This window comes from Ammospiza caudacuta, chromosome 3 (genome assembly GCF_027887145.1).
Source record: "Ammospiza caudacuta isolate bAmmCau1 chromosome 3, bAmmCau1.pri, whole genome shotgun sequence".
NCBI classification, from domain to species: domain Eukaryota; kingdom Metazoa; phylum Chordata; class Aves; order Passeriformes; family Passerellidae; genus Ammospiza; species Ammospiza caudacuta.
In genome coordinates this window covers 39,780,022-39,798,255 of record NC_080595.1, presented here as the reverse complement: position 1 = coordinate 39,798,255, position 18,234 = coordinate 39,780,022, and the positions used below count along the sequence as shown (strand labels likewise).

Sequence of the window (18,234 nt, the reverse complement as noted above, 5' to 3'; positions counted from 1 at the left end):
TATTGCCCACAGGATACAGGTTATATATATTGAACAAACTAATACTGCTTTAAGTAATAACTGTTTGCAAATCCTAATGCAACAAACAGCCTTCTATTTTAACTGTATTACCTGAAGAACAAAAAAGACTCAATTCTTGCTCTCAGGACCCCGCTCCCACCCTGTAACAATTAACACTGAATTAAAATGGGAAATTGGCTGGGCTCAGCTCCCACCTCTGCTGCTTGCTTCTTCATCTCCTCCAGACCAGCACCTCCCCTGCTCCCCTCCCTTGGGTGGGGCATCCTCCAGCATCCCAGCACCTAGGTGGATGAAGCTGGCAGAACTAATCCTCCATAATCACCTTACAAACATCAGCAGCTCTCTTCCAGGAAATCTGGGGCTGAAGAACCAAAATATGCAACTTTGTAAGACAGTGGGACCAGGTAACAAAGAATCTTAAAAGGCAGCAGGAACTTAGAAAAAAGCTGACCACAAGAACAGCACCATACAGAAATGTATTTATTGAAAGTGTTGTTGCCATTTCATCAGCAAAAGTGGTGGCAAAAGAAACATGTCATTGTAATTATCCTGTCCCAGAATTTGGTCCATATGTCAGCACTGATTTCTCAGCTGGTTGCTCAGCTCCTGAAGTTCAGCAATCATGTTGTCCATAGCTGTCACCTCATCAGCTATTTCACTGTGAACTTCATTACTTGTTACATCTATGAAAAGTTGCTGCACAACAAAAAGAAATACTTGTAAGTACTTGATAAAGAAATACCTTTAAAAGACAGATACAGTTTGTCTCCTTCAGGGGAGAGACAAAATACAGGAAACTCATAAACTCTATACTGCTTTTCATAATTTTGGAAACTATGATGGTATCTTACTCAAATAAAAGGCCATTTTGTGGCTAATAAACAGAAATTATACACACACGCATATTGACACATCTTGCATATAGACCTGAAATCTGTGCCACACCTGATATTGTGCCAAAAGGGTCAAATTCTCCTGTGGACGAGGGGTTTCTGCTCTGACCTGACTGCCTACACTGACTCCTGATTCCCTTGAAAGTAAAGGACTTTTTCATGAAAGTCAAATTAGAAGAGCATCTCATATTTTGCCACTGCAGTTTATAAGCCCACCTATTGACGAATTGGTTGTGAATTTTAATGACCATTTTCCCCAGTTTCATATTCTGTTGCTTCATTTTCTGCAAAACTTCAAGTAAATATTTTTTCACATTTGATGTCAAGACATGCATGGGTGGAGGCATTCACCTGTGTGTAACTAGTTATGCCAGAGAAAACAAAACACTACAGAGTAATAAAAATTGTTCTTAAATATCTTAAGACATTAATAGAAACAACAACAACAACAAAAAAAAAAGCAGCTAACTCATGAGCAATCATAATCTTCATATATTTAATACTGAGGCTATGTGAGGTACTGCTACACAGAAATATGGGGAAGGGGAGACACCCAAACATATTTATTCCCTTCATTATGTAAAGGGAGAGTGATTCACTTCATTTGACACAATCACAAAGCCTACATTTAGAGACAAAAACAAACCAAGAAAAGAAAAGTTGCTCTGGAATACATCTGTACATCAGTATATCATCAAAACATAATGGGATAATACAGATATGTATATAAACAAAACTGTACTTAAAAGGCTTGAACTAAGGTATTCACTGTGCCTCAAAATAATGTTGTCACTGAAATAAGGAACGTCTTACACAATAATAGGAACGTATTCATGCTACAACTACAGAAACTTTGATTTTCAGCCCAAAAAACTTCACACTGGGAGTATGACAGAAAAATGTGGCTATTTCTGGTAAGACAGGTAAATAAATCAGAATGATATAATTATTTTCTCTTTTTATTTTTTTTTCTACACAATTAGTGAGATTTATTCAGCTAGAGACAGCCTGGGGACATTTCAACCACCATCATGCTCTGTGCCCTATGTCTCCCCAGCACAGTGCCCACCTTTCATGCATTTACAAATGATGTCAGATCCAAAGCGTGCATTGGGACAGGACCAGAAGAGTGCCCACTGTGCTATTTGCCACAGCATGTGACTGTCTAGCAGGCTCTGTGCAGAAAAGAGCCCAGAAACAGCACATTTCTGATCTGCAGCCTTTGACAGATTGTGGGTGCTTCATGAGTTCGACACACCCAGGAGCTCAAACATCAAAAGATGGAGATCCTGGAAGCAGTGACATTGTTTCACCTGTTCTACTTATTTGTTCCAATTGCATGTCCTGGCTACAAAATTTTGGAATTTTATCAGTTATTTTCACTGTTCTTTTATTCCTCCTGAAATATTAACTAGTGAGTCTGTTCTTAGTCCATTTTAAAGTGCTTTATTCAGCTGAATTTAAAAATTAAAAAAAATCTTCACACTAATATTGACCCCCAGGGCAGCAAAATGAGATGCAGTAAGCTTGGACAGACAAACAGTGCTAAACTGTTTGTGCATAGGATCTGACAGAAAATGACTGAGTTTTTAAATTACAACATACTTTGAACATTCAATATTACTTCAAATTCAAGTAGGATGGCATCTTGGATGGGATGCAAAACCAGTGAGTTCACATAAAATGCTTCATTTCTAATATGACAGTTTTTTCAGAAGTAACAGAAAATCATTAGCTGCCAATAATATAGAGGTTCATTTAATTAGTGCCTTTGGAATTTGACATAGAGTTTACTAGACTCATATAATTAATCTTTCAGATAATACATGATCTTTCATAATATAAACCACCTGGACTTGCATTCATATAATGCATGTCATTTAGTGCTTTCTCTACAGTAATATTCAGTCTATGCACCTTTTTTAAGGAAAACACAATCATATTTTGTGAGTAAGAGCAAAAATACGTGTCTCTTTTTTCAACACACTTGAAAGTCTTACCTATACCTGTATCTAAAAGCTGAGTAACAGATCCAGCTTGTGTTCACTTATGCAACTTTCCTAGGCTTTTATCCTTAAAATTAAAGAACTTAAGAGAAAACGAGCCAAGTTTAGCATGCTGATGACAAATCAACACTTTGTAGCACAAGCACAGATTATAAAACTTCAGCTCTGTGATTCACAGTTGCTAACTCCACAAGCAGGAGGATTTCCTCTTTAGGACAAGATGTGTATTTTAACAGAAAATGTACGATTCAAATATGATGACTTTTTCAAGTAATTGACATCTGAATTGGTAGGGTATCCACAAAAACCAGATTAAAAATTAGTTCTGTCTTTTAATAAAAAACTCTTTTTAAAACACCCCAAGTGATGCAAAGGAATCTTGATACATCTGGGTCCTTTCTGCAGGTTTAGATCCATTTTTTCTGAGACTGCCCAGTTGATCCCATGACTACTTACACTAAAAACAGGTCTTTGAAATGACTGATTACTTTCAAACATTCAAATCTGTTTGCCCAACATTTTAAGTCAAGTTCTACCTTACTCTAAAATGTCAGTGCTGTCTCTTAGACTAGTATTGCAGTCGAAGCCTAGCAGGAAGAAGGGAAATAGAAGTTTACTTAAAACTGGAATCCTCAACAGCATGGAGATGAACATCACCTGATGATGCACTGCAACAGGCAGGTATTATTTGATCTATAATTGATTCAAAACAGAGAAATTCTGGCAACAGAACAAAGACTTCTAGCTTTCAAACAAAATTCCTACCTTTCAAACATTCCTACCTTTGCCTTGGATGACAAGCCACGTAAGTTGAGTCGAGCTGAAGAAAGTATCTGCAAAGCTTCCTGATTATTAGATTTGTTCTTGCTGCATTTTATAGCCACTAGAATCCAAACACAGAAAGACCCCAAAACAAAAAAAGCATTACCACTCTAGTAATAATCTTTAAACAAAAAACATTTAATTAAAGATCTTGATGCCCTCCACAGATAATTTTAAATGTCATATCTCCCCCCCCCCAAAAAAAAGTAAAAAAAAAAGCCAAGGAATTATGAGAAGATAACTCTAAACACCACAGGTATCTGTATCCTTCTTAAACCTAAGTACCATAGAACAGGGAATAATCTTAGTAAGTTTCATTCATTTCCTGACTAGCATACTCAATTAAACAATTTATGTGATGATCTGAGGACTGAGATGAACTGCAGATGCATTTTCACTTGTTTTATGAAGTTGCTAGATCATGAAATTAATTGATTCCATATTTACCAGTCTCATGTTTACTGACTCATCCTACACAATTTCTGCCTCATTCCAAGTATATTTTGTATGCAGTATCAGGATGATACTCTCTGCTACAGGACTCCTAGTAGTAGGAATAAATACAATAGGTACAGTATTATTTTGCTACTAAGCTTAATAAATATTTGTTACACTCTTCATGAAAAATAAAAGGGAGAACATACCATGTGCAATCTCAATGGCTCCTTTCACCACTTCCTTAAAAGAAGAAACATCTTTCTCCCAATCACTTGATTGAATTTCACATTTATGTGCCTTAGTGAGATACTGCAGTGACTGCGAAGAGGAAAAAAATTATTAGTATGTCAGAAAATTAACTAGGAAACTTAATTAGTTTTAAGTTTCTACCAAATTAGTGGTGAATGCTGAAAATGAATCTATCTTTACTGTACTTGATTTCCTGTGAGTTGTAGTAGCGTCCTCCTCTGCAGCAGTAAGCGCCAGCTGTAACACAGATGTGCTTCACCACTACTGCAGCTCAAGTATGAGAAGCATATAAAGTAACATCTGTCTAATTTTTATCTTTTAAAAATCTGTCTAGACTGATGGATGTGACCCATGTTTGCCAAGTCATCATAATTAAATGCACATGAAAAACAGAAAAATACTCGCATTCACACTTCAAACAGCAAATTCCTATATAAAAAATTTTAAGTGAATACATCAAAGCTTTCTTCCTGTATATGTAATCTTGGGAAATATGCATTTTATAGATGTAGCTGTTAGTTGCCATACTGCTCTGGTTCTCAGTGTGAACAGGAAAAAAATGTTAACAATGTGGAAGGAGGATCCCATTAAGGTGAATAAAATAATTTTAACAGAAGAAATTGATTTTTGCTTTTGAATTTTGTTTTCTTTCTACAGCATCAAAAACAGAAGTTACATGGCTTAGTCCAGTGACAACTCTCCAGTTATCTTTTTAAAGAATTTAATATAAAAGAATAAAAAAGTTTCAGTGTGGGACATATACGTGAGCACAGTAAAGACTTCTGATTGTGAGGGTTGTCACGCCAGAAGCTTCCACCTTCTCTCACAATGGCACAGGTGACTGAACTGCTCATGCTGCTGTAAATGGCAATAAAGGGATAGTAAGTCAAATCAGAGTGAATTACTTTTTTTTTCATAATAACCTAGGTTATAACTGGTAGTAGTTCTGGCAAGCAGAGGCAAGAATTTCCAAGAGAAGGAACAACAGTTTTTACAGCAGTCTGATTTCAGGCTACATGTGTCTGAGCCAGAGCAGCAAATTAGGGGGGGGTTGCTGACAGATGTGAAGGAGGGGAAAGAATTCAAAGTCTTGTGGACTGTTTATTTGCACTTCTGGAACCTAGATTTATCCTGAAAGGAAACAGTTATGAGCTGGGGAAAGTTCAAGGAACAGAAGGGATTCATAGCCTGGGATGGATCAGCAGGAAACTTGAAGGCTGGAAAGATTCCTCAGTGGGAAAGGTGTGGACTGGACTGCATCCCAGTGTAGGGAAGAAAGAAGTACTGAATGAGGTGGCAGTTCAGATACACTGAGGTGTGAGAGTAAATTTATGCTAAGCTAAAGAAAAAAATTCCAAAACAGAACCACAAACATAACTTGCAAACCTTGACCAACTTTGATTCAATTTACAAAGCACTGCTGTGAATTTTGACTGTAGACCCCAGTGACTAATGTGGCATCAGATGTATCAGCAGAACAGAAAAGTAAAAACCCCCAGCAACCAAGACACTCTTTTAAAATAGCCACACATACAAGATTGCTCTTTCAAATTCAATGTTAGGAACAAAATTGGTTAAATATAATCAAACCTGCACTAGATAAGGTGCAGAATGGGAAGGTATAGAGTAAAGGTCAAACTCTACATTTGTAAGGATGTCCACAACACATTAAAAGGTTCGTTCCCATCTCTTTGTCCTTTGATGCCACAGTATAGTAAATAATGCCCTTTTAGAATTCATTGACCTTTTGCCTAATAAATGTGGGTGGCAAACTGACTATATATCTAGAATTTTTCCACAAATACGGTTATATTCACTGAATATCTGACTGACCCGTGATGGTGCTTGTGAAGCCAATAAATACAGGTTTTATAATTTTTACTTCATTACATGATATCAGAAATCAGTGATTATTTGGTGCATTGCAAATTAATTTTTACATGTAAATTAACATATGCTGTGGCTTTAGGCAGTTTTGTTCTTTTGTGATCTGGATCTGTGGTACTGTCATACCAGGATATTTGGATACACATGTAAGCATACCTTAAGTCTTTATAAACGTCATTCCATCTCGCCGGCAAGACAGACTGTGTGTTCCACAACCAGCCTGATTAGTAAACACAGTTAAAGTACTGTCTATAGTCTACAAATTGAAACCACGTTTTCAACTGGGTTAGTTAAAAATACCATGATGTAACCAGATTCTGAAATGATTACATTCATAGTATAGACAGGGCCTCTGCTGCTTTGCATGTCTGAGTAAGAATTTGAGGATATATTACAGGATATTGCAGTGTCTGTATTTCTGCATTCTAAATAGGCCAAATCCCTTTTACTCTTCGGCTGTAAAGAAAAACAGAGAAGACAAAGGGAGGAATCGGAGGTATAACAGACACCAACAATGATTAAACAAGGCTCTTCACAGGGCAGAGCACAAAGAGACAATGAGCAAGGCACAAATGATTATAAATTTAAGCCCACAGGAATACAATTCATACACCTAACCATCTTCCCTGCTTGATATTAAGCAATCCTCCAGAGAGGCATTTTTTGCCCAGGCCAAAGGCACATCCCCATTGGTGAACATATACTGAATGTTGACCTTGTGTATTTTCAACTTCAGTGAAGATCTGATGACCCTTAATTATTTATGAACTGTGCAAGGCTATTTGAACTTTTTGAAATTTAATATCAAATGCAAAGCACACTCCAGTATACAACAAAGTAAACACTTCTAGCAGTGCAGAGTGGTTATTCTGGAAATGCTATCAACTTAATTCCTTGGGAAGTGATAAGGACAAGAAATGGAAGTTAACATAGCAAAATCAGTGATGGGTAAAGAGAAACCAATGGTTCAACAGACTAAGGATTAAATATTATTATTTAATTCCATTTTAAGCTAAATAAGGACAAAACATTTCTACTCTGGGTACTCTTAACTGTGGTGTAGATTATTTGATGTGCATTTTCCCTTAGTGATTACAAACAGCACAGATGGCTTATGCTAGTACTGGATCATGCCTTTAAGATACTTTTTTTCCAGAAGCTGTAATATTCTATCTTCTGAATCAAATATTTCAATTTTAAAAAAGCCAAAGCTCACACCACTATTTGATTATAGATGTTAGAGTGTTGCCAAGAAAAGTTTCAGAATACAAATTCAGGACCATACACATATGCTGTGTAGGATGTGATAGGATGTTTTGAAATTAAACACTGGTAAAAAATAGATTTTTTTTTTTTCAAGTCCAAGAAAACGGATGTAAAACATCTTGCTTCTGTTGTAACAAAAATGTGTGCTGTAGGAACACAAAGAAAAGATAATTAGCCTATAAAACACTAAAGCAAAACAGGTCTGGAACAAGAGCATGTTCTACTATAGCACTATAGTTCTTACCTTTTCAATATCTTCACTAATGTCATTCTCTCCATTTCCATAAAGTTGGGCATAAAGTCTCCAGATTTCCCCATCATTTGTCACTCGTGAAGTGACTCTGCCCAAGAGTTCTTGCAGTTTCCCCTTCAGTCCACTTGATACCTCTCCAGCACGATCTGCCAGACCATTCACCACCGCTCTGACCAGAATAGCCAGCACCTTAAAAAAGCAGCAGGAGAGAGTTGTTATGTCAAATCAAATCAACATCAGTATATATACTGTTATCTGTAATGTTTGGTCTCTATTAATGATTGCGCCATATGGCAAGTACAGAATTTACTAAGAAATACATGGACTAATTCAACTGATTTAAACCTCATCTGTAAGATTCTATGTTGGTGCAGGTGAAGAGGTCAAAAATACAAGACAGAAATTTGGGTAAAGGAAACCGAGGCAGAAAATATCTTATAGGTATTTTCACCTTCTAATACAGTTATAAAAAGATCAGTAAATAGGCTGAGCCAAATTAATTCAGGTAATGGAAGACACTTTTTTACAGGACCTCTATTTAACAACCTGCAGAAAGTGAAAGATGTACAGTGGATAAGATGGAAACAGGAAGGCAATGGAATACCACCTTGGGAATCTGTTGTTAATGCACTCCTGGTGATTTACTAGACAAATCTGCTCCATCAAACTCTTCCACAAATACTCATTAGTGGCCATACTTTTTGAATCACTGGCTTGAGAATGTGGGATCTGACCTGCAGAAATACTGAGAACATGCAGCTGCTGGTGGGAGATTGGTTTTCCATGTAAAAAATGTAACATCATACCAGTCTTTTTGTCCCAAACTGGACTCAAAAAACTAGAAAACAGAGTCACTTTGCTTGCCTTAGTTTCTCCTCAGCAAAATAGGAAACAGCAAATGTAAATTAAGGCAGTAGATCCTATGATGAATTAGAAGAAAATAAACCCCAGAAAAGCTGTGGATTATCAAGTGAGTAATACCTGTCCTGTGCAGTGCAGGAGACACAAGGACTGGGGAAGAAATAAGGATGAAAACAAATGGAAGTTTCATCAGGCTTGCATTCAAGCTAGGCAAGTAAGAGCTGCACAAACACCTTCATGCTGGTACTTCCTGACTTGTAAGCCTGTAATTTGGCAACTTTAATGCTTCATCATTTTTGTCCATGTGACACTAACAACATGAAATCTCATACACAGCAGTATTAATATCAAGACAGTAATAAAACTAACTTCAAAGATGACCTGTGAATAGCTGCAAACCTTACAAAAACACCTCACAAATCAAGATGCAGTTCACTGGCAGAAAGCAATGCAAAAATTATGACAATATCAAAGTATATGACACTCAGAATAAAAACACACCCAGTGTAGCAGTTGTGATATGTCATTTTCCTAAAATAACTTTTCTTCTGTAGAATGACTCAATTACAACACATCCCCAAAAAAAAAAAAGAGTTTTATCAGATACAGAAAATTCTTGGTAGAACAACCCAAATAAATCAAAATGGCTGATAATTATATTAAATAAACATCTACCTGGTGTCTTTTCAGAACTGATGGCATCACAGTAACAAATGAACATGAGTCAAACAGCTCCCCTCTTGTCCCCCCAAAACCACAGCAGTCACTCATATTCCTTATAAAATGATATGACAAACTGGCAGTTTCTTCAAGACCTCTTAAAATTCACTTAAGAAAACAGAAAATATGATCAACTATTAACAGTCCAATTTATATTCATAATTTGGAATATAGGGCACCAAATCCCACCATTAACCAGGTCTTCTATAATGAGTTGCTAGAAAGGCACCAGCAACTGCTGATATTTCCATTACTAAAGCACTGTAATAAAAAAACATAGGTGCAAGAAAACACTAAACTATGTTTTCATTTGACAAGAAACCAGAACTGGTCCTGAGGATTCACACACAGATATATGACTTCTTAATCAATTTCTCAGTTTAACAAAACTGTTAATCAAAGTCCAAATGTTAGTTCATTTGAATATCATATATAATCATCAAAAGTTTTAAAGCTTTTTTAAAAAAAGCTTTATTTTGTTTGTACATTAAAAAAAGAGTTTCCTTAATCAGTAGGATGTAGCAACTGTAAAATTAGCCCTATTCCCACAGAGTCTTGATTTTACTTACACTTCTATCACAATAATCCATTTCCTTTTTTTGTAATCCATCATGTAAGCTTTGGCACTACAGCAGTTAAAATGAAACTAGTGTCAAGACCCAGATTAAAGGGTCCATTAAACAGTAATGAATCATTAATGCTTGGTTGTCCACACTTGTTAAATAAAGTTATTTCAAACTGCAAGTGAATTGTACTAATCATCCAGAAGTATTAGCAGTGTAGCAGAGTTTTGCAATTTAGGTAGCCAAAAAAGTTAAAATTTGTATCTTTGAGAGATTTTAGACTGCCATACACACTAAACTACTACAGCAATGCTCTGTTGGTCCAAGATCCCAAACACGCAGTAGAGGATTTTTTGGTTGGTTGGTTTCCTTCATGACTATTTTAATGAACTGGGCTCCATATGACCAGAGAGTTCACGTTTAGTATGACATCACACCATCTGCATGCCTCCTTCTCCTTTGCTTTTGTGAATAATGTGTTTACTACAAATTGAACAAAAGATACTGCGAGACAAAACCTTAGAAATAAACCAAGTAATTTACAAATGCAGGGATTTTCGTCAGTTACTCTCATTTCACAATTGTTCTCCAAACAACTCCTTTCATATAAAAATTCTCTTGGTCAAACCATTTTCAGATGCTTCACTAATACTAATCAAACTTGACAGTGCACAAGAAAGATGAGAACCCTCAGATAACAGATCCAAAACGACAAATCTGCAGTCTGCGAGCTCTCCCTATTTCCCTTCCAAACGAAGGATTTTATAATAAAGACAATTGAAATTAGTGAGCTACTTAAATGAAGTAGAGCTCCAGAAGTTATTAATTCCTACCCTCGCTTTTCAATATCCCCTTGGAACATGCTCTTGTGGCCTTTAGCCAGAAATGGTTTGGCAACATGAACTGCTGAAATGAGGATGGGACTTGATGGAAAGGGTACCAGAAAAACTTTGCTAGAATCTCAATAGCACAGAATAGCAAAGTGGAATCCTTTGTCCATACTTCTCTATTCATAATCTTTGACAGCATGTAATGAAGATATGGTTTCTGAAACACTGTATTGAAACAGTTTTTCCAACCACAAAATAACTTTGTGATTCACAAAACTGCAACATTCCAAGTAAAAAAGGTTGATTGCCTCCATAAGCACACATGTGATGGAAATTAGTATAATCAGGAAGTGCAGAAACCTTCCAGGTACATTTACTAGCTCATATCAATAATTCAGAGACCAAACTGATGATTATAATAGGTAAGGCTTTCTCCTTGGGTACTTTTTAGTACTGATTTACTAGCGGAAACTACGGATAATTCAGTTAGCCTTTCTATTTTATTACATAACACACATATTGAAGGTTTTCCAGGTGTATTTCTAAGCTTTGTGAACATGAAAAGATACATGAAAATGTGAAGAATTTTAAGAACCAGTAAGGAGGGAAGGTAAGAAAGTGTGCTTTTAACATTTATACACAATGCTAGCAAACTGAGACTTTTGAAACTGCCATTTGCTGTAATCTTACTGCATTGTTGCTCATTTATAAAGAGCCCTTTACCTCTTCCTTGTCCAATCCTATCTGTAGAATCTGTGCATACCTATCTTCAAGCTTCACGATATCATGATCTCAGAACCTTTGCCACAAGGATGGCATTGTTAAATAACTAGAACAGCACAGAAGAAAAATTTCCCAAATCTGTGTGCTGTACTCAGAAGACTGGCACAAAGGATAACAATGGCCTAACAGAAATCACCAACAGGAATCTGAATGCTTTACTATTATTAGAAGAAATCAGTGATATAAAAATATGACTTCATGCTATTTTGAAATAAAATTAAAAAGTCTGATGTAGCTACAGAAATCAAGGGCATTTCAAATTGCATATTCAATTGCACACTTGTAATCTATACATTCAGTCTCACAAAGGGTATTCTGCAGCATTGATTATGCTAAAAGCAGTTGGTTTTCAAAAAGAACTGGAATCCATGACTCAACTTGTTTCTGCCAGTCCTGTGCATATTTATTTTTTTAAAAATTCCTACCTTGTTTCTCATGATTATGTCGTGTAGCTTAGTAGTCTATGAATTAAAATCTATGATGACTACAAATAATAAATATAACTTGAGAGAAGATCATACTATGTTGAATGGAAACAATGGAGTATGTTTTCATTTACACATGTTCATTATTTCAGATTGTCAAAATACAATTGCACAAGATGGTTATAGATCATCCCTATTCCAAACAGTCCAGTTGGAAAAAAGGAGAGGCTCACCAATTAATGGTGAACTTTGTAAACAATTTCAGTAGAAGCTTTTATTTTTATCTGCTTTTTTGTTTTGCTACAGAAATACTCTCCTCTTGTAAGATAATTGTTTCAAGCCTGAAATTCTCTAATCAGGCCCTGAGGTTTTTCTTGGCAACTAGTAAAATCCTCCTAATTTAGGCAACTGTATTAGAAGTTACAATGAAACCCATATAACACTTCACATATGAGAAGCCAAAGTTAAAATTAAGATGCAAAAATAATTTACGAAAGATACCATATATACTTCTTTAAAAGTTATAAAAGTTGTATGAGAACAAGATTTAAAAAGTTATGCAACAAAAATAGAAATTTAATGCAAGCAATATCCTCAAATTCTTTAATAAAATATATTGCATAAAATTTGACAAATAACAGTAATAGGCATTTGTATCATCTCAAAATATCTCAAATGGGCAAAGAGATGTAGAAACCTCTACTCCTAGTCAGCTGTCAGTCTGTTTTAAATAATACAGTAGACCACCCCTAAAAATGCTATTTTAAGCAGCAAATGAGAAAAAAATTAGTTGAAAAAAGTCAACCATCTACAAGATGCTCCATGACAGGCCCCACCAGTACTATGGTACTACTCTAGCTGCCAAACACACTAATCTTTACCACATATAACACAGTTTTCCACTGACACTCTTTAGTGCTAATGTTTGATGTTTGAGGTTTGATGTATACCAAACCTGAAAGATTTTATTAATACAGAATGTTGTCCTGTGCATGACTGGCTTTACTAGTAATAAGCATTGCACTCATGTACAATTTGTTATTAAAAAGTAATGTGAAAAAAGTATTTAACATCCCTGTCCCCCGTGACCAAATGAGATGTTTCCACAATTTTAACCAGTTCTATCTGCTCTCTCTCCTCATCACTGGACTCAAATTCCCAGGAAAGCTACTTTTTCTCTTTTTATGGGACAAGAAACAAAACATTCTTCGGATCCATGAGCAGCAGCAGCTGGTTCCTCTTACCCTGGTACTACACAATCTCACTAAGAGCTTATAAGCTCTTCAACCAGATCTGGTAATTTTGCAAAGGCTCTTGAAGGTGTTTTATTATTCTCCTTGAGAGATTCTTTGGCTTGCCTTTCAGCTTCACCTTGCTATTTTCACTGAGTGTGCAAAACCCGGCTAGGTTCAGGACTGGGTTTCAGGCAAGGCAGCATCCCAGCTGAAGCTGTTAAGGTAGCTTAACAGCTTAATCCAGCTGTTTTCTGGATTTTGTCCAGAGCATACATTTACAAACACAAAATTTAACTGAACTACAGTGAAAGATGAGCAAAATACCTCTTAGTTTTCTTTGTTCTGTTTATTAAGAATCAATATTATGACTGTAATGCATTCAGTTCATTTTCAAAGGCTGATTTGTGGAATTTTCCAATACATGGGAAAAGCTTCCCTTTCTTGCAACTAAATAATTGACATTATTTCTGACACCGAGATATGCAGGAACAATATGGAAAGATGGGATTATGCACTGTGTTTTATATAAAAATAGGTCTTGAAACTGCAAGGCTCACACATGTGCTTTCACAAAGTTGATGCAATCTGGATGCAAAGGTTTTCAGTTTTGTCCAGTTTAATTTTAAATATTTATTCTTAGAGTCCAACTCTCCAAAACTTAAATCACTTGCCTACATAACTTCATTGGCACGTGCACTGTCATTACTGACAGCACAGATATCAGCAGCTATCATCAATCTCTCTGTCTCTGAACAAAAATTAGTGAACATACAGGATGACTAAATATGAAAATTTCCCCACCTGTGTATCCTTGTACTTTTCTTTCAAGTCCATGAGCCGGTGATAAGCTTTAATTGCTTCTGAAAACTCTCCAATGTCTGTACTGGTGAGAAGATAGTTCTCCCATATTTGCCAGTGCTCATAGTTGCACTTGAGAGCTTCTTGGAGGGTTCGAAATGCTTTGATCCTGATCAATAATAAAAGAATAATATACATTATTACAGAAGATTTCTACATTAAATCAGTTGGCACAGCTGTGTCTAACTAAAAAACTGCTCATCTAAAAAATCCCATTTAGAACACAGTGCCATGCAAAAGCTATTTCTTGTAATTTACAATACTGATAATTCCTTGATCTCTCTTGCAAACTATTTTATATTAGTTCATACACAACAGTACACTCTGTAATTCAAACTAGGTAACATCTCTCAGCTCTTGTAATTTTAATATTTTTTTACAAAAATGTATCATAATTTTGCCATCTATGTCAATATTTTCCTTTCCAAATTTTTAACTGGAACCATGAGAATACAATCTTACTCATGCTGCAGTTGTAACACACATTAAAAAATTAAAAATCACTGGGTTCATGATTTATGCAGAATGGTATTGACTTATTTAATCATACACTTTTTAATCACATTTATTTTAAACATTTGCACATAGTAAACATGCATATCCATTGCACAGAAGCCCATCATTTTCAAACATTTTTATCCTTAGGTCAGCTGGAAGGTTTACTTACACCTTCTGATCCCTAATGCTGTGCTGCTCAGTACAAATGTGTCAGAATGGCCCCAAACACTACTAAGGTCCTTCTCCAATCTAACCCATCTCATATTGACAGGAGAAAGTGTTATGAAATAAAGCTGGACAGCACAATACCTATAAAATCATCATCAAGTTACAAAGCATCTTTAGTTTTTCATATGCATCCACTGCAGTCAGCTCTTGACCATTTTCTCAGGAGAGCAGTAATGCCATCCTCAGATAACACCATGCCATCTGACGCCTGTGTTGGTGAGGTTTGCGAGTTTACTGCTTAAAGCCTTAAACATACTACAAAAAGTTGCAATAAATTTGAAACTTTAAAATAACCCTGCTAGAGAACTTGAATGATATATTTCTTTCTAAGAAACTGAAGTTGGACAGTCACACTCTCAGTTTGACAGTCATGATACGTAAAAAACCACAAAAGAAGGCATTCCTTTAAATTAAGACTTGAAATGGAGCTTTCCTAAGCTTCTTTGGTAAGGCATAACAATACATCTCTTTTTAATAAATACCATATAAAGATGACCTGTTATCAAAATATGCAGTTCACTTGCTCTATATTGCTTGACTAAGTTGTTAAAAGTGTTTTCTCTAAAGAAAGACAGCCCAAAGAAACTGTTGGTTGAGTTTCAAAAAGAGGGTCCAAGAGAGTGTAAACACAAGCCAAGACAATGTAATATCTAAGTAGTTGATTAGGCCATTACAAGTTTGAAATAGCTTGGTCAGGGAAAAATGTAAATAACTGCCAATCTAATGCTATGATATTAAGAGTTATCAAATACACACAAAGAGAGTGGACTGATAGAGCAAAATTATTCAAGGAGAACAGGTCATTTGGCATACTTAGAGCAGAAGAGCCCACAGGCAGGATCTTCCCATGTTTTCTCTCTCTTCTGATATATTGATAGATGTGATGCTGATGAATAAATGCGCAAAGAGTTTTCTCCTGTTAACAATCTCACTAAGGAATTTCAGACCCTGATTTTACTAGATTAAATTAGAAAAAAAACACAGTCCTGTTCCTTCTGTGGATTTTGCTACAATGGAAGTTGGGATCTGCCACAGCTCTCTGACAGTATTGTTTCTGCAACTGCTCTCCACCATCTGTAGGGTTAGTCTGTATCATTTCCCCTACCTTCCTGAAAATTAATAAGCTATCAGGAGGGCAGATGCCAGTAAGATGGAAATGTAGTCAAGATACCGAAGAGATGGGATGGAAATAGTATTCCACAAATCATCATGCTTGCTATGTAATAAAATCCTCTAGATTCTCAAAACAAACCCCCTGTGTATTTAACCAATCACATAATGATGGCATATCCTTAACCAGTTAAGTAAATTCATACCCAGACAGGAAACAGTAGGCAGTACAAATGCATTATCTGGTCTTGGAAACCAGCAATCTTTCATGCAAAGGACAGAGGGCCAGTCCCAGTTTATTCTGAAAAATGTGAGACCTAGATTTCAAAGACCCCTTGGCACACAGAGTAGTTTTTCTGGTAAACCAAAGCATGGAGTCTGTTTTCATCACAATTAATTTTTCTGGAGGAAATTCAGAATACACAAAACTTGTGGAGTCCTAAAAAGCAAACAACCTCAAAAATCAACAAGACCCCTGTCCTTTGGGTGTCAGCAACTTGCTTGCATACACTTTTCAAAAAAACGTACTTATGTTATATTTGCCTGTGAGTGAGACTCTGCCAAGCCTTGGCCAAATTCACAATTAATTCAGGCCCTATGAGTGGGCCTGAATTAAAAGCCTGTTTGGAGTAAAGCCGGATTTGTTTTCAGGGAGTAAAAGAAAGCTACTAACTTAAATATCTTACTTTTGTTTCCCTTCTTTTTAAATCCTCACTCCAGTTTTTGGTTTTTTTTTTCTTTTGGCAGGCTTGAAAAATAAGAATTTATGTATCCACACAAATTATTTAAGTGTGCTACTACAGATATTCTTTGTTTTGAGAGAAAGTTAAACTAGCTCACACACAGTCTTGACCTGTAAGTGACTACACAAATAATCAAAGAAGTTTCTATTCCACAGCAAGTACAGGCCACGCTCAGCTATCAACACGTAATACTCACTTAAAATTTACTGTACATTGAGTCCTATCTCACATGATTCTGTGGGAAGAAAAGCTCAGTAACATGCCCCCCTTTATTAATTTCGCTACTCTATCAAATAGGTTACAAGCTTTGTATGTGCTTAGCATATTAGATGACAAGAATAGATTAAGAATAATAAAACCAGTAAAATGAAATTCATCACTCAGTAGTTTCTCAGCCTTGTAGCAGAATAAGAGACAGAAAATTATTTTGATTTAAAATATTTTTATGAAACAAGCATAAGCCAGTACACTGAGCATCTGACATTTTGAATTGTGTGAAAAAGGAGCAACTACCACATGAATTGCACATACTCAAGGCACTGCTGAAGACAAAAGCAACTACTGAAAAGTTAAAACAAGCTCTTGCTTTCTGTTACTTTTTAGCCTTGTGTAGTTATTCTAACACTTCATTTTCTCCTCCCTCCTGTTCCCATTGACATATCTATCTCCTAAGTCCATATTACTTCTCACTTTTCCTATGTACATTTATAAATTTACACTTTAATGTAAGCTTACTATTCTTTCTCTCTTTTGTTACTTTGCCTCCTGACTACATAACCATATAAATTGATGTCAGATTTCAAGTAAGGTTTTTAAAAATAATTTATCGTATTCTTTTGTTTCATTCTTTGGTAACAAGTTATAATGTGAAAATTCTTAAATATCAAATTCTTCCATGTAAACTTTTATTACATTGCATTGAAATAAAAAATACAAAATAAGAGTGGCAGTCCATTTAGGTCAAAGCTTCTTGTAGGAATCATTAGTATTGAGGGAGAAGAATAAGCCAGCTAGCAGGTGTGCAGAATACCATCTCCTTTTGTACATAAAAACCAAACTGTCAGGGTTTCTCTTAAATCTACTGATGAAAACATCCTATGAAATTACATAGGTCTGAATATATTGTTTGCTTGAAATGGGTCTATCTCCTTAACTTCATGCTCCAAGTCGTTTTTATTATTCATCTTTATTATGAATATTTTGCACTGGTTGTACCTCCTATATCATACCTCCAACAAGAAAAAAGTGTAGAGAGAGGCTGTTACTTGTATAAAAGTTACAAAATTATTTCCTCTAAAATAAAATAGTTACCAGTGATCCAGCTTGAGAGAGAATTGAAGGGCTAAGAATTGCAAAATATGAGTTAAGCACCTTATAATAATAAAAAAACTCCATGTCAAAAAAAGGAAACTACAATTACTTGTTTTGGAAACAGTGTCTTCTAATTCTTTTGAAGTACTTACTTCTGTTTTAATCTGATATAAGCAGTTGATAAATTGTTCCAGGCCTCAGCATTCTGGAATGATAAAAGGAGAAGGACCAAAA

General features: G+C 35.7%; 1 protein-coding gene across 3 annotated transcripts in view; it reads right to left on the bottom strand.

The window, feature by feature from the left end:
- Positions 1-512: 512 nt before the first annotated feature.
- The window catches only part of TTC27 (tetratricopeptide repeat domain 27), a 112,065-nt gene continuing 94,343 nt past the window's right edge, over positions 513-18,234 (bottom strand). For all 3 annotated transcript variants that reach the window (XM_058802118.1, XM_058802119.1, XM_058802120.1), the window contains 6 exons: positions 18,153-18,205; positions 14,054-14,219; positions 7,827-8,024; positions 4,387-4,498; positions 3,703-3,803; positions 513-717 (listed from right to left, as the gene is read on the bottom strand). In XM_058802118.1, the coding sequence (XP_058658101.1) occupies positions 595-717; positions 3,703-3,803; positions 4,387-4,498; positions 7,827-8,024; positions 14,054-14,219; positions 18,153-18,205 (753 nt within the window). In that variant the 3' untranslated portion in view covers positions 513-594. The remainder of the gene's footprint in view (positions 718-3,702; positions 3,804-4,386; positions 4,499-7,826; positions 8,025-14,053; positions 14,220-18,152; positions 18,206-18,234) is intronic.